At 39.8% G+C, this 16,206-nt stretch overlaps 1 protein-coding gene across 1 annotated transcript in view; it reads left to right on the top strand.

Moving 5' to 3' along the window:
* LOC118405902 (low-density lipoprotein receptor-related protein 1-like) overlaps window positions 1–16,206 on the top strand; it is a 128,174-nt gene that overhangs the window by 95,300 nt on the left and 16,668 nt on the right. Inside the window, exons 59-77 of the mRNA XM_035805731.1 lie at window positions 171–299; window positions 1,104–1,226; window positions 1,754–1,873; window positions 2,392–2,523; window positions 3,128–3,333; window positions 4,577–4,764; window positions 5,300–5,514; window positions 6,119–6,310; window positions 6,937–7,179; window positions 7,816–7,932; window positions 8,484–8,603; window positions 9,298–9,465; window positions 9,633–9,713; window positions 10,739–10,855; window positions 11,529–11,645; window positions 12,954–13,076; window positions 14,184–14,312; window positions 15,031–15,153; window positions 15,875–16,006. Coding sequence (XP_035661624.1) covers window positions 171–299; window positions 1,104–1,226; window positions 1,754–1,873; window positions 2,392–2,523; window positions 3,128–3,333; window positions 4,577–4,764; window positions 5,300–5,514; window positions 6,119–6,310; window positions 6,937–7,179; window positions 7,816–7,932; window positions 8,484–8,603; window positions 9,298–9,465; window positions 9,633–9,713; window positions 10,739–10,855; window positions 11,529–11,645; window positions 12,954–13,076; window positions 14,184–14,312; window positions 15,031–15,153; window positions 15,875–16,006 — 2,775 coding nt within the window. The remainder of the gene's footprint in view (window positions 1–170; window positions 300–1,103; window positions 1,227–1,753; window positions 1,874–2,391; window positions 2,524–3,127; window positions 3,334–4,576; window positions 4,765–5,299; window positions 5,515–6,118; window positions 6,311–6,936; window positions 7,180–7,815; window positions 7,933–8,483; window positions 8,604–9,297; window positions 9,466–9,632; window positions 9,714–10,738; window positions 10,856–11,528; window positions 11,646–12,953; window positions 13,077–14,183; window positions 14,313–15,030; window positions 15,154–15,874; window positions 16,007–16,206) is intronic.

The following is a 16,206-nucleotide window of genomic DNA, read 5'->3' as shown; positions in this document are numbered from 1 at the left end:
GTTATGTTTTAAAAATGATGTATTGTACATAAAATTTTCTATTTTTCACTATTTCTTTACCAATGTCACACAACAACCCGTTTACAATTGTTCCCTCTCTCGCCTGAGTTGTCTTCAGCCCAAGATGTTTGCTTGTACTGATCTGTGTTCTTGTGTGTTTCCCCTTTCAGCGTACACGACCTGTGCACCGGACCAGTTCCAGTGTAAGAATGGGCGATGTATCCCCTCTACCTGGACTTGTGATAGAGACAATGACTGTAACGACAACTCTGATGAAGCTCCTTCCAATCCTAAGTGTGGTCAGTGTCCTCTGTATTATTGTTATGAAATAAGACCATTTGTAAACAGTATAAAACACTAGATTTGAAAGAATTAAGACTTTTTAACTGTACAACTTCAGTCCTCTTGAAGTGTGTGTAATCCAGTGGCTGGCTTTTGGCCCAAGAAGCCTTGAGTAAGAAACCTTTCTGTGTCACTCACCCAATATGCGGGCTAATGGAAATGCTTGAAATCCTTAGGATGGGATGTTAAGACGTGCATGGCCCACTGTTCTCTGTGCTTGTCAAAAACAGCTGGGGGAATTTCTCTGGTGCAATGAACCTGTAAATACTGTACATATTAGCGTCTGTCTTCTCTGGCATGACCAGTTGAAGAACAACTTGTTAGTGAGCTAAACTGGTTGAAGATTATTTTCAATTTTCAGTCTCTGTTAAGTTATTATCCTTGGTCCACTGCTTAAGTCATCATTTCCATAATGTGATGAAACATTTGATCCCACTCCTACTTTTTTTTGGTAATCGTAGAAAGTACAAAAAATTATGTCTTTACACTTTCCTTGTGCTGCCCTCATCTTTAACCATGTTATCAGTTGCACCCCTCTGTGTGTTTGAACTTGCATTTGCTGCAGCCTTTTGCAGCAGATGCCAAATTCTAAAAACATTCATTGGATTGCACTACTACTGTAGATGTTATAGCATAATATCAACCCTGGATTCAGCAAACTTTCAAGGAATTGAGCCTCCAGAAAATGGTCTCTGTACTATGTTAAGTTAACTGTCAACAAAGAGGAACATCAAGACTAATTGCTGCTCTTCTTCTTGTAGAGACATCCTGTAGTGAAGAGGAGTTTATGTGCACACAAAGTGGCCAGTGTATCCCGTGGAACATGACATGTAATAACAACAAGGACTGCAGCGATGGGTCAGACGAACCCACAGACCTTTGTGGTGAGTGTAGTGTTTCTTATCATCTGAGTTATGTAGCAAATTGCAAGTGTATCATCTTCCTGACACCCTCTCAACTACACTTTTCTTGATACATGTTATTAAAATGAAATTCTTTCTTTCAAGGGTGTTCCACTGTTGTTCTGACAATATCGAATAAGATTATTTTTTTCATGGCAGCGAAGATTGAATGTAACTGAATGTAGTGAATGTAGCCTGAGTGCCAGCCTCCGTAGTGACCGCTGGCTAAATCCTTTTGCTTTACTAACCACAGGATTGAGCCAATGTGGTTAGCAAGCGATTGAGCCAGTGGTCACTATGGAGGCTGGCACTCAGGCTATGGTCAATACAAAAGATGTAGAACACCAGAAATACAATTTCTTTGTAGCATAGAGCAGGTCAATGGTAGTTGTGTTCATAAATGATAATCTTTATTGCATATTCATGCCCGAGGGCTAAATGCACAAAAGGACCACATGTGGTCTTATGGATGCAGAGGAATAAAAACATGTAATTTTCTTTTCCTACAGGGAGAAATGAGTGCCTGGATGCAGAGTTTAACAACTGTACCCAGGTGTGTAAGGATTTGCCCATCGGTTTCATGTGCCGCTGCCACAAGGGGTACAGGATGAACGGATATGTCTGTGAGGGTATGTAAATGAGTAAAACTTTTCTCTGTCACAGAATGACTATGTACATCGTCATAGTTATTCCACATACACATCTATGTAGAGGTACAGAGTTAACTAACAAGTTTGATGACTCTAGAAAACAATACAATTGTGTAAAACAGACGTAAGCATCTGCCATCTTTCTTTTAGTAAATGGAAATGCCAAATCTTAGTTACTGACAGTTGAATAGATTTAGAACTCTGTACATGCACAGTGATTCAACATGTTCAATAGACAACATTCTTTTAAAGTTTGGATATGCTATGGATTTGTTTTCTTGTTTTGCAATTTTTGGGGGCAAAATTAATGATGAACTTTTTATTGCATGACAATTGTACATGGTACAATGTATGGCAACAAGTATTACGCAAAGTACAAAATAAAGGTAAAGAGTAAAACTTAACATCCTAATTACTATAACAATAAGGGCAAACATAAGTTTTTATATAATGGTTCAATTGATTAATACAGGGGAATCTTCATGCGTCTCTTCCAGATATCGATGAGTGTAATACAGAGTTCCCCTGTAGCCAGTATTGCGTCAACACCTATGGCAGCTATCGCTGTCGATGTGCAGAGGGCTACAACAGGGACCCGGCACAACCTGGGGTCTGCAAAGCAGCTTCAGGTCAGTGTGTGCTTCTGTGTTTTTCTATTTCCTTTGTCCAGCCACCATGCTTTGTTTGGATGTCCCTGTAGCTCAACTGGTAGATACACTGTAAACGACAACCATACTTTGTAATGGTGGCTATGGCTGTGGCGCATTGATACACCTGAATCCTTGATCTCGGAAGTTAAGCAAGGTGCATTCGGGTCAGTACTTAAATGGAAGACCATCAAGGAAGACTGGATGCTGTAGCCAGATTATATCAAAGACTCTTAAAAATGGTACATACTTCTTTCTCTGCTAAGAGAAAGAGTATGGAAGCTAAACACACTACACTACCAGTGGACTAGCCCCCTGCTGTAGTGCATGCACTTACATTGTATGTGTGGTTCAGGGCTTAGAAGCAGAGATGGGGGCCAGGCCCGATTTATTTTCTAATGTATGGGCAACTGTAGCTTTAGCATATTTTGTAATCATGGTAGCAAATATTACTATCAATACTAGTATCTATGCTTGCATGCTGCATCTTTGCAAGCTATTGTATGTATTTCAAGAGATGTTGTCAGTAAAAAAATCGCCATTTCTCAATTGAGAGACTACTTATCTACCTTTTATCCATATTCAGATGTGAAGCCATACGTGATGTTCTCCAACCGCTACTACATCCGTAAGGTGGATTTCTCCGGCAGGACATACGAGATCGTGCTTGGGGGGTTGAACAACGCCGTTGCCTTGGACTTCGACATTAAGGAAGAAATGATATACTGGACAGATGTCACTACACAGAGGAGCATGATTCGTAGAGCTCATGTTAATAGCTCAAACTTCGAGGTACGACTACTTCGATTGGCTTATATGATTCTTTCATCTTTTTATGGGAATACTTATGATCAACAGCACATTCTATTAGTTTACTTATGTGTTTTTGATATTTTTTTGTGTGTGTGATAGTACAGTTTTTTCTGTACCTTCTATCATTTTGCTTGTATTTTTTCTGTCATCATTTAAGGGGCTTGTATGTAATGATCTTCGGACACGAAGAAGCAGCCATCATCATGTAAATCATACAAAGGTTTAGTAATACATGTAAATGAATGCTGCATTTTCAGCACCAAGGACAGGTACACTCTGCCCCTAATTTGTTCTTACAATGTTTTTGGACCACAAATTATGTCATTTTTTTAACGGATTTAAACAACAAATGTGATAACTCTTATTCATTTTTAGGCTACAAAGTATAGAAAGAAAGTTGTAATTTTGCAGGGAACCATGCATACAATTTTTTTTTGTCCCAATTACTTCACAGCCCTGGGTAACTGAGAAGGAAATAGTTGAAGATTGGATGTAACACAATTAAAACCAAGGAAATAGTTACTGTAGAAAACTGGACATACATGAACATTTTGTTTGCCACTTACTTGTAGGTCCAACCATTCAAGTGCTAACAACACTTGCAGATAGATGTGCAAAAGTCAGGTGTGACAGGTTGTTCAGTGTAATATAACCAGCTGCTGCCACACTGTGCCAGGCGCCTGCAAAGCTAGTGTGTTACACCGGGGTTATATCGGCTATATAGATACAGAATATATATACATGACTCTATAAAAAGCCATTGCAATGATTTATTTCTATACACAGGTTCTCCATAGTACTGCCTTAAGTAACCCAGATGGGATAGCTGTAGACTGGGTAGGGAGGAACCTGTACTGGTGTGACAAGGCTAAGGATGTGATTTTTGTTTACACAGGTTCTCCACAGTACAGCCTTAAGTAACCCAGATGGGATAGCTGTAGACTGGGTAGGGAGGAACCTGTACTGGTGTGACAAGGCTAAGGATGTGATTTTTGTTTACACAGGTTCTCCACAGCACAGCCTTGAGTAACCCAGATGGGATAGCTGTAGACTGGGTAGGCAGGAACCTGTACTGGTGTGACAAGGCTAAGGATGTGATTTTTTATTACACAGGTTCTCCACAGCACAGCCTTGAGTAACCCAGATGGGATAGCTGTAGACTGGGTAGGGAGGAACCTTTACTGGTGTAACAAGGCTAAGGATGTGATTTTTGTTCACACAGGTTCTCCACAGTACAGCCTTGAGTAACCCAGATGGGATAGCTGTAGACTGGGTAGGGAGGAACCTGTACTGGTGTGACAAGGCTAAGGATGTGATCGAGGTGTCCAAACTGAATGGGGACTACAGGAAAGTACTGTACAAGGATGGGCTGAAGGAACCACGAGCCTTGGTGGTGGAGCCACAAGGAGGGTCAGTCAACCTTTTTCTTTCTTTCTCTCTCCCTTTCTCTTTCTCTCACTCTTTCTTTCTTTTTTTCCCTCCCTATCTCTTTTTCTTTCTTCTCTCTGTCTCTGTCTCGCTCTCAATCTCTCACTCTATCTTTCTCACTCTCTCTCCATTACAAGCCCTCACAGCCAGACACTTTCTTCTATATCCAGTGCCTGTTTTTCTTCCTTGAAAGATGATCTGTGTATTGTGATCTTATTCTTGTGTTCAAAGTTTCTTTGCTATCAGATCAATTTTGGTCTAAAAAATTTGTTCTTTTTTCAAAAATTGAATATTCAAGTTGTATATAGCCAAATTTTAGGTTTAAAAGAAATTAAACATTTCATGTGAAGTTTAATGGTTCAAAATCATCGTTGGGGAATAGATTGACAATGATGTACGCCACCCTGGCTAGAGAATACAGAGAATATTGGATATTAAGAACGAATAAGTGTTGAAAAACATTTCACAAGGTAACATGATCTATATCCATAAGTCTATGTGTTGTTTTGATTTTCAGATACTTGTATTGGACAGACTGGGGAGAGAACCCCCACATTGGCCGAGCCTGGCTGGACGGTAGCCATGGTCAGGTCATCATCAACAGTACCAGGACCAAGATCGGCTGGCCAAACGGACTGACCATAGACTACGTCACCAAGAGGATCTTCTGGGGAGACGCAAGGGAAGATCACATCCAGTTTGCTGAGGCTGATGGCTCCAACATTCAAACAGGTTTCTGATCTTTCATCAATGTTATTACTCACAGGGTTGAACAAGTCCACTACTCCGATTGTCATAGGCAAGTGAAAGTGCTGATCAGAAAAGCGCATGTCCAACCCTACTTGCCTGATCAGACAAGTAAGATTTTCCCAGGAGCGAGATTTTAATATACATGTACTTGCTATTTTTCACTGTCACGAGGTCAAGCATCAATCAACACAGAAAAATAGAGCAAATAATAAAAGAATTCTATCGCTAGAAGTGAAAATCCATAGAAAAATGTCATTTAGTTTTTGGGCAAATGAAAAGTTGATTTCAGCAATTAATTTTTTTCTGTACATGCCCGAAAAGAATGTACTTAACATATACAAAAGAAACTATTGATAACCAATTGATATGTACTTTTACATCTGTACATAGTATTTCATTGATGTAGGCTAGTTCTATGTTGGTTTATTTCCATTCAGATAGGTCAACTAATAGTGATTCGAGTTTGGACAAGAGACTAAGCTGAGATATGAACCTTAAGAACAGGGACTGACTATCACAGAAACATAGCAGATACGTAAATAAAAACAGTTTTTGATACAAATGCCATATTTCCCAACCCCTACAGTTATCAGTGAGACCGGTATCCCCCACATCTTTGGCCTGTCGCTGTTTGAAGACTACATCTTCTGGACAGACTGGGAGACTAAGGGAGTCCACAAGGCCCACAAGTACACTGGGGCTAATGCAACCCAACTGGTGACATCTGTGCACCGACCCATGGACATCCATGTTTACCATCCTTACAGACAAAGGAGTGGTAAGTTTTTCTTTTAATTTTCGTTTAACAAAAATGTACAGATATTTAGTGCATGACACACAGCAGTTTGGGACTCTTCACAGCCTAAGTGTGAATTCTATCTATTAAAACTTGCAGATGGCCATGGAATTAGAAGAAACTGTGTCATTGCTAACCATAAAATTGTGTCATTGCTATGTATGTGACAGTACTTAATGTTTGGGACTGAATTGTTAGTGCAAAGTGAACCAGTCATTTTTGCCATGCAGAATATAACAGTTATAGAAACGTCTGCCGTGGTTTATTTTAGAAGGGAAAATAATGTTTTGGGAGTTTTCAGATGTTTGGGGGAGCATTTGAAACAATTTTTTTTTACCACTGACAGCAAAATTGTAAAAAGTATATTCATTGTGTATATTTCACGTAAAAAAAAAGCCACCACAAAAACTGCAAACGTTCAAGGTATTGAACATTTCAGTATCAGTATTTACAGTAGCATAGCCTAACAGTTGTTATTGCAGCTTATGAGTCATAGTCTATATAGACTAACTAACAGTAGACATAGTAGATTTAGATACAGACAAGTACAAAATTCTCCTTCAAACCACCAGGCTTTTACAATGTAAACTATGTATTCCCCCTTCTAGTACCCAACCACCCATGCTCAGTAAACAATGGCGGCTGCCATAACCTGTGCTTGTTACAACCCGGCGGGAAGCGTACCTGTGCATGTGCCGAGAACTTCTACCTGGCCTCGGATGGAAAGACCTGTCTCTCCAACTGCACCTCCAGCCAGTTCGAGTGTGGCAACTTCAAGTGTATCCCCTTCTGGTGGAAGTGTGACGGGGAGAATGATTGTGACGATGCCTCGGATGAACCAGCCAGCTGTCGTAAGTGGACACAGTAAATTTTAGTAACAGCTATAACAGACAGTGTAACAGATTTTTGTACCATAGCCAACCAAACAGAAGCTGAAATATGGCCAAAAAGGCCAGAAAGCACTTCTACCATTGCAATGCTATACCAGTGGTGAATATTGGACAATAAAATGATATCACTTTTTAGTTGCATTCAATATTTTTTGGTCATGAAGATTTCTATGGAATGGTACAGCTGTATTTAGTTGTGACATGTATGTGTTGTGTGATGATGTCAGATGATGCTATATTGAAACTGTATACAACAGTAATGCACCACAGTAAGAATTTAAACTTTAAGGTGATTGTGCAATTACCAAGTAAGTAGAGTGTTCACCCTTCAGTCGGTACGTCATGATTTTGATCCCTGACCAAGTCATACTAAAAATGGTAGATATTACTTGCTCTACTTAGCATTCAGCAGGAAAGAGTATGTTAGAGAGCATTTGGGAATTCAAAGAGTTTATAGTAAAACATAGAGAACACTACCAGTAGACTAACCCTTTTTGAGACTGAGATGGGCTCAGCCCTATACATGTAGTCTTGTGATATACTTAGCCAGCAATCATGTACTTCCTGGGTTGAATTATTTTTGTATTTTTTGTTCAGCACCCTTCAATTGCCGCCCTGGCCAGTTCCAGTGTAACAACACAGAGTGCACCAACCCTGCCTTCATCTGTGATGGGGACCAGGACTGTACGGATGGGTCTGATGAGAAGAACTGTGGTAAGACAACATCTCAGCTCAATAACAAAGTTCTTTGTACACGACTAAGTATTTTATTGTAGACCAAACACTTAGTTTTGTTCAAAGAGTTAGTTTAATGTCCGTAATTTTCACAATATTGTACTGTAGCTTTATAGAAATCTAAGTCTGTCAGAAAATGATGAGACATCTGTGCTAAGATAACATCTCATCTCGACTAAGATTACTTATGTCCTTAATAATGCACCAAGCACTGAATGTAACATCATTTGTCTGACAATGTTTTTCAACTGTACAATGTATGTAAAAGATAAAGAAAGATAATAGACAGCATTAATTGATGGTGCCTTTGTAATGAAAACATATTCTGATAGAAGCATTGATGAAATTGGTCACTTCTTAAAAGCACTACATGGGTCTTTCAAACCAGTTCAGGTATTGATGAAAGAAAGGCAATGATTTTAGGTCATGGGCTTTATCTGTATCGTTGCAATTGTACATTGTACTTTACATTTGTCTTATCTATTTTGTATTCTGTACTTGTGTTGATGAAAATGGTTATTTTTCTGTAGAACACCACACCTGCCTGCCGAACCAGTTCAAGTGTAAGGGAGAGAACAAGTGCATCCCTGGGATCTTCAGATGTAACGGTGCTACCAACTGTCAGGATGGCAGCGACGAGGAAAACTGTCGTAAGTTATCGTAATGTAACTTCACATAGGTACGAAATTGTCAAAAAGTGTGGAAATAATTTCACTTCTGTAGCCTTGTATTTACATGTTTTAGACATTGTCTTTTTTTGTATCTTTTATTGGATTGAACTTGTTACATCAGTTGTGTACTTAAAAATTAAGTTGTAACAGATGGAAATTGTTTGCATCTTCAACCAACAATGGCACAAAGATTTTTGAAGTAATGCTTTTTATCAGTCTAAGCAACAGTATACTTTTAGGAAACTTGTTACATGGTTGTGTGTCTGAATTTCAGCTAAAATGTTTGAAAAATGGCCAACCTTAAACTTTAAAGTATCTGAATGTATTACACTGTCTGTATACTACAAACTACATTTGTCATTTTGGATAGTGAAGCAAAGCTGACAGCCCTGTGTATGAGGAAGCTTCAGCCATGTACATGTTGTAAGCCTCAAGAGTCAAACTAACTGCACATTAAAGAACCCAACACTTACATTTTGTATCAAGAAGAGTAGGGGTGACCAGGTGCTTGGCTGAAACACATGAGCCGTACTGAAGCCCCATTGTACTTGTAACGAAAAAGCATCAGGCTTCAATCTGAGGTTTGAATTTGTTACTCCAAACTGTTGATAGAGATTATGAAGATTTTGTACACACAGGTATGTGTAATAATAAAGATTTTGTTCCCTTATAGCTGAGAGAACCTGTGCAGCGAACCAGTTCAAGTGTAACTCGTCCAAGATCTGCATCCCGCGTGTGTGGATGTGTGACGGAGACAACGACTGTGGCGACGGCTCGGACGAGCCTAACAACTGTACCGCACGGAGCTGCTCTGAGAACGAACTCCGCTGTAACAACACAGGTAGGGGCAAATTTCCTCAGATTACCTGTTACATGTTGGATATGGACGCTACTACTACTGGAGATAAAATGAGAGAATACACTGTACTGTATATGTTGGCTTAGCTTGTAATGATAAGTATTTTGTTGCTTGTTGAATTGTTAGACACTGTGGTTTCATCACTACAGGTCGCTGTATCCCAGCAAGATGGCAGTGTGACGGTGACAACGACTGTGGAGACAATTCAGATGAGCAAGTCGGTGTCTGCAGTAAGTCGCTCTTCCTTCTTAATGTTGACTGTTGCAGATCTAAGAATTTGCATACCACCCTGATTGTGACAGTGGCAAGGAACAAACCATGCAACATCTATTTGTGATCTTTCTCTTACCACAACAAAGTTCCCAAGCTGATTTCAAAGTGTGTACATGCTGACATTCTTGTGTGATGTATTGACATTGGAAAGTGTTGTGGCGAATACAGAAGTCCTTAGAGAGAACTTAATTGCATGACAATGGTATGGTACAATGTATGGTAACAACTATTACACAAAGTACAAAATAGAGGTATAGAATAAAGCTTAACATTCTACAGTCAAACCTGCCCGAGCGACCACCTCTTCTCAGCGACCACCTGACCATTTCGACCACTTTTTCTCGGTCCCGATTTATTTTCCCATTGACGTAAGCATTAAGCGACCTTTTCTCAACGACCACCTGGCCAACGCGACCGCGACCGGCCCAAATTGAGACCCATAACGACCGCATCATTTTCAAAATTGAGGTTTTCATCGATTTTTTATGATAACTAGCGCGATTTTGTGCCCAAATCGGCCACTTTGTGTCGGATTTGGGGGTTAAATTTACAGTGTGCGTGTTGTATTTGACATTAAAAACCTCGCTTCTTTGCGGGCGTGCAGTGTGCTTGCTATTTCCCACTAAACACAACGGAAACCATTTATACTTTGCATCGGGCATGTTTTGAGTCGATACTCTTCTCAGCGACCACCTGTCCAAATCGACCGCTCTTTTCCGGTCCCCCGGGTGGTCGTCTTGGGCAGGTTTGACTGTAGTTAGCATAACAATAAGGGCTACCATAATTCTTTGATATATAGCATTACAATCAAGTAGATGAGAATAGAATCATAGCCATTAGTTCATGCTTTTCTTACTTTTGCACTTTGTGTATTTCACTGGCAAACTGAACTATATATAAGTTTATAGTGTTAATCCATCTTGTAGTAATGGTTTGCTAAATTTGGGGTGAGATAAATTTACATTTTTTTGCATTGTACTAGGTGCCCGGACTTGTGATCAGTACCAGCACCGCTGCAACAACAACAAGTGCATCCCTGCCCGCTGGAGGTGTGACTATGATGATGACTGTGGGGACAACTCGGATGAAGACGGATGCAGTAAGTATTCAGAGTCTGCACTTCAGCAGTAAACAGTATAGTAACTGTGTTTTTTTTACTTAAACGTAAGGTTTTTTCAGTATCAAGATCATATCATTGTTTGTTTCATTTATCATTTCTTGATATTTCACTGATTTTTTGTATTTTTTCTTAAAAAGAATAGCTTTTGCTCTATCATAAGTGAACTGGTATGGGTAGTATGGCTTTGTTTTTTTCTTAGCTTACACATTTCTTCATAACAGTAGTACACTGTACCATTGTTAAAGATCGCGCACACTTATTGTATAATGTTTCCTTTAAAAAAATATTATAGATGTCAATTTACAAATTGAAAGGCATGGTTGTAGTCATGTTAAGTATAGTGGTAGCTAGTTCAATGATTGGCATTGAGGTAGCCAGTCCAATGATTGGCATTGATTTTAAGTTTTTGAGCCTGCAAACACTGAAGAAGCTACATTTGGGAAACTGATCTGGGTGACAGGCTGAATAAAAGTTCTAAATAGGAACTATACAGCTCCAGATGTCTTACTGAGGGGTGATGGCGGTGTGAAAGATGACAGTTAGGAGAGTATTTTTATCCACTCCCAACATATACTGTAATAGTGGGCCTATAGCATTGATATTTCTGGAATGTTAAGAGAAAACTAAAGTTGTGTAATCACTGTGTTTTCAGCACCACGGCCATGCTCTGAGAGTGAGTTCCAGTGTGAAGACAACCGCTGCATCCCCGGGCGCTGGAAGTGCGATGGCGACCACGACTGTGAGAACGGAGAGGACGAACAAGGCTGCTGTAAGTGGATCAAAGTCATATGTTGCTTCACCGTGTAAAATCCCAGGGCTCGAAATTCATTTTTGGGATTAGGTGCACTGGTGCACCCAGCTTCAAAAATTGGGTACACTAACAAAATTTGGGGTGCACCACTTAAATTTAAGTAATAACTTAACAACAAAACTTAGTTACAAGCTATCAAATTCTTAAACAAGTACCATGGCAGACATTTCCATCATCTTCCATCATCTAGCTTAGATGTTAAGAATATGTTGTATACTAGTATACGTTGATATCTTTACATACATAAACCTAATGAAATATTTGGGTGCACCCTGTGTACCCACAGAAAATATTTGGGTGCACAGCTCCAGTTTTGGGTGCACCTGGATGCGCATGCACCCAGTATTTCGAGCCCTGAATCCTGAAGTCAACATCTAGTCTTTTGTTTGTTGGCAACGAGAAGATGAGCTTTTGCGAAAGTACTGTTCTATAAATTTAAACTGAATCGAGAATGTGTAGTATGGAAGGAGAATTTTTACAATCATTGGAGGCTTTTAAAATTCTACAACTATTTTACAATTTCTTTCATAAATTTTCCAATGTATGCCATGCAGGGGTTGTCACATGTCATTATGTATTTTAATTTGCTCATCAAGTCCATTGAGATAAATCCTTGTGTATGAGAAGATGACAGCCTTGTGTATAGGGAATCATGTAAATCAGAATATTTGGGACCCACAATCAGAAAATGATCTTCATCTTCAATTAGCTCTGGACAAAATGAGAAACCTTCTGGTAAATAGGAATTTTTTGGAATATGTTAGGTCCATTTCCAAATTTAATCCAGTTGCTTGAGTAACTGTTACCTTGCAAACTTTGCACGGTGTATTCCGTATCAGCCCGACCGCGGGTCGGATCGCCCGGAGGGCAAACCGACCCGCGGTCGGGCGGAATACACCGTGCTATATTCTATGTATGTCATAACCACCTAAGAAAACACCTGTTTTGATGCGAAATGTGTCAGAAGTTGAACAAATTTAGTGCCCTCGAACAAAAAGTGTTGCAACAGCAATGTTCCATCGTCTGAATCAGGTATTCAAACATTCGATGGCGCCGCACTCGGCCAGCTCGAAACAGTTCGATTTATTCGAATGGAGCCTGTGTGATACACATTTCGAACCGGCCTGATACGGAAGCTATGGCCTGATCCGGAACACCCGTATCGAATGTTTTCGCGTCACAGGTATGACATAAGTTCCATTATTACATGCAGTTTTTAGCCTTGTTTGCTTCTGAGTTTTAATACTGATGTTTGTTCTTCCACAGCGGCTACCTGCCAGACGAACCAGTTCCAGTGCAGCAACGGACACTGTATCCCAAAGGGCTGGCACTGTGACCGGGACAGGGACTGTCTGGATGGGAGCGATGAAGAGAACTGTGAAATCACAGGTTTGTTTTCATTATGTCTCACTTACACATTTTCATTATACAGTCAAACCTGCCCAAGACGACCACCCGGGGGACCGAAAAAAAGCGGTCGATTTGGACAGGTGGTCGCTGAGAAGAGTATAGACTCAAAACATGCCCGATGCAAAGTATAAATGGTTGCCATTGTGTTAAATGGCAAATAGCAAGCACACTGCACGCACGCAAAGAAGCGAGGTCTTTAATGTCAAATACAACACGCACACTGTAAACTGTAAATTTAACCTCAAAATCCGACGCAAACTGGCCGATTTCGGTACAAAATCGCGCTAATTATCATCAAAAATCGATGAAAACCTCAATTTTGTGGTCGTTACGGGTCCCAATTTGGGCCGGTCGCGGTCGCGTTGGCCAGGTGGTCGTTGAGAAAAGGTCGCTTAATGCTTACGTCAATGGGAAAATAAATCGGGACCGAGAAAAAGCGGTCGAAATGGCCAGGTGGTCGCTGGGAAGAGGTGGTCGCTAGGGCAGGTTTGACTGTAGTAAATGAAATGTGTTAGGAGGGTCATCAGAATGTGCGGTCTAAATAGGGTGAACCTGCTGCAGCTAGGAAGGGTGGTGTGAGGACTAGCCAACTGCTGCCTACCCCTGTGTCAGGGGGCCCAGCAGTTGTATATCAAATACTGGATACTACTTATTTCTGAACGATGTCTTGTATAGTTACCAAGTTTGTTTTCTGCAATATGTGGTTCACATTTTTTTCAACTTGCCAATTGGTATTTTGAGGCCCTGAATGCAAGTGTATTTCTACTATTTTCTAATATTTGATTAAAACAAAGCAATCTTAGAAATAGAACATCTATATACACCTGCCTTTTTATGTTCTTAGAATATTGTTATTGATTGATTGTTATAATGTATTGTAATTGTCAGCAAAACTAGCCTTTTTTTGTAATAGCCACATGCTAGTTGGGCAACCTTGGCTGTGTGTGCTGAACAGCAAAACCAATAGAGAAGGCAAAGAAAGCTCAAAAGGAGGTAACACCACTCATGATGTTAAATGCTTCATGTTACAAAGCTGAAGATTATGCAAGTCAATGACCATGTATGATTGTCACAATGTTTTTCTAGCGCCCCCGGGTGTTCTGTGTAACGAGGCAGAGTTCCAGTGTAACAACACGCTATGTAAACCTCTGTCCTGGAAGTGTGATGGGGAGGATGACTGTGGAGACAAGTCTGATGAAGAAGCCTACATGTGCCGTAAGTTATGACTCAAAACTTATCAAGCTTTCAGTAATCATACAAAGTACGTGTACATGATTGTATTCTACACTAATGATATTAGACTAAGGATATTAAAATGATGTATATTAGGGTAAAGACTTATCCAGTTCTTAGTTGCATTCCTTTGACTTTAAGCTAGAGATATGGAGTTTTGACATTAAGGCAGCATTTTTTCCCCAAGAGGGGAACAAGGATGCTGTGCTCCCATGTGCGCCCTTACCCTGGGGAGCAGATCCTCTGACAAGCCTAGAATTCTGATTGACAAGGGATGCCACTTAGTTCAGCCATTAAGATCTTCTAAAATAAAAACTTCACATCATTTAAGAGGGGACCCCCCTCTTGGTTGCATTCTTGCTCACAATGCTTCCCCTTAAATTTCTTGTCTCAGAAAAAACTACTACTAAAAGTAGACAAAACCCTGAGTCAGTGCGGGATGATATGAGACTAGCCCTTGTGTCAGTATACATTGTATGTAGTAGTCTAAAGGAAAGAAAACGCCATTAGGCAATGATATGTTCTGATCCAACAAATGAACTGACCTGTAAAGGCTTGAATGGTACTGACCTGTATTTGCAAGGATTCAACAAATGACAAACAAAATGTCACTGAGTGAGTAGACAAAGCAGAGAGTTGTCCTTTTCATTTTAATTTGTTAACTGTATTTTGATGACTGGTTTTGGTTTTGCTTTTCCAGAGAACTTTGTGTGCCCGCCGACCCGCCAGTTCCGTTGCCGTAACAACAGGGTGTGTTTACCTATCTCCCGACGGTGTGACGGCTTCAGCCACTGTGACGACAACTCTGATGAAATGGACTGCAGTAAGTCATCTAAAAACAACTGTATGGTTGAAATGTTGAAATATTTGGAATTTTGTGTTTTTGCCTACTACTAGATGTTTTCATTAACTGGACTAGGAAAAGGATTCAGTTTGTTTGATGACTCAGTGATTGGAATCATCCTTCATTAATCTCCCATTCTTTTGCAGGATTTTTTTTATTTTTTTGACTTGGCAGGATATCCTAAGTTTTTAGATGGTAAATGTAATGTCTTGTTATTGTGTAGAAGCACAAACGTGTATTCAGCTAGCAAGCTTTGTTATACCACATTTTATGCTATGCTTAATTGCAGTTAATCAGAAGGGGTTAGTTTAATCTTTAAAGCATGAACTTTTTATCAGGGCTCGAAATACTGGGTGCATGTGCACCCAGGTGCACCCAAAATTGGATCTGTGCACCCAATTATTTTCTTAGGCTGATGTATGTAAAGATATCAAAGTATACTAAGTATACATCATATTCTTGACATCTAAGTGTTAGCAAGATAATAGAAATGTCTGTCATGGTACTTGTTTAAGAATTTGATAGCTTGTAAGTAAGTTTTGTTATTAGGTTATAACTTAAAGTGAAGCGATGCACCCAAATTATTTTTGGTGCACCCAATTTTTAAAGCTGGGTGCACTAGTGCACCTAATCCCAAAAATGAATTTCGAGCCCTGTTTATCTTTAATCTCTGTTGTGTTTTTTGAAAACCTCATTTTAGGAGCACCGGCAGAGGACAGAATTTGCACAGCAGAAGACTTCAAGTGTCTTTCAACCAACAGATGCATCAAGTTAGACCTGGTCTGTAACAACTACGACAACTGTGGGGATGGGTCGGACGAAGGGCTATGTGGTAAGAAATTATCATCTAGTACTTATATACGTACATGTACAGTATATTGTCAAGTTTTAGCTTGTATTCACATTCAATTTGAACAAAAGTATAATATTGCTAAGTCCATACACTGACATTCCAAATGCTTGATTTGGGTTATTTTCTTTTGATACAAATTGTATCTGCATGCTCTTAAATTCTTAAGAGCCTCCACCAGG

This window comes from Branchiostoma floridae, chromosome 18 (genome assembly GCF_000003815.2).
Source record: "Branchiostoma floridae strain S238N-H82 chromosome 18, Bfl_VNyyK, whole genome shotgun sequence".
Lineage (NCBI taxonomy): Eukaryota > Metazoa > Chordata > Leptocardii > Amphioxiformes > Branchiostomatidae > Branchiostoma > Branchiostoma floridae.
This window is presented reverse-complemented; position numbering and strand designations above follow the sequence as displayed.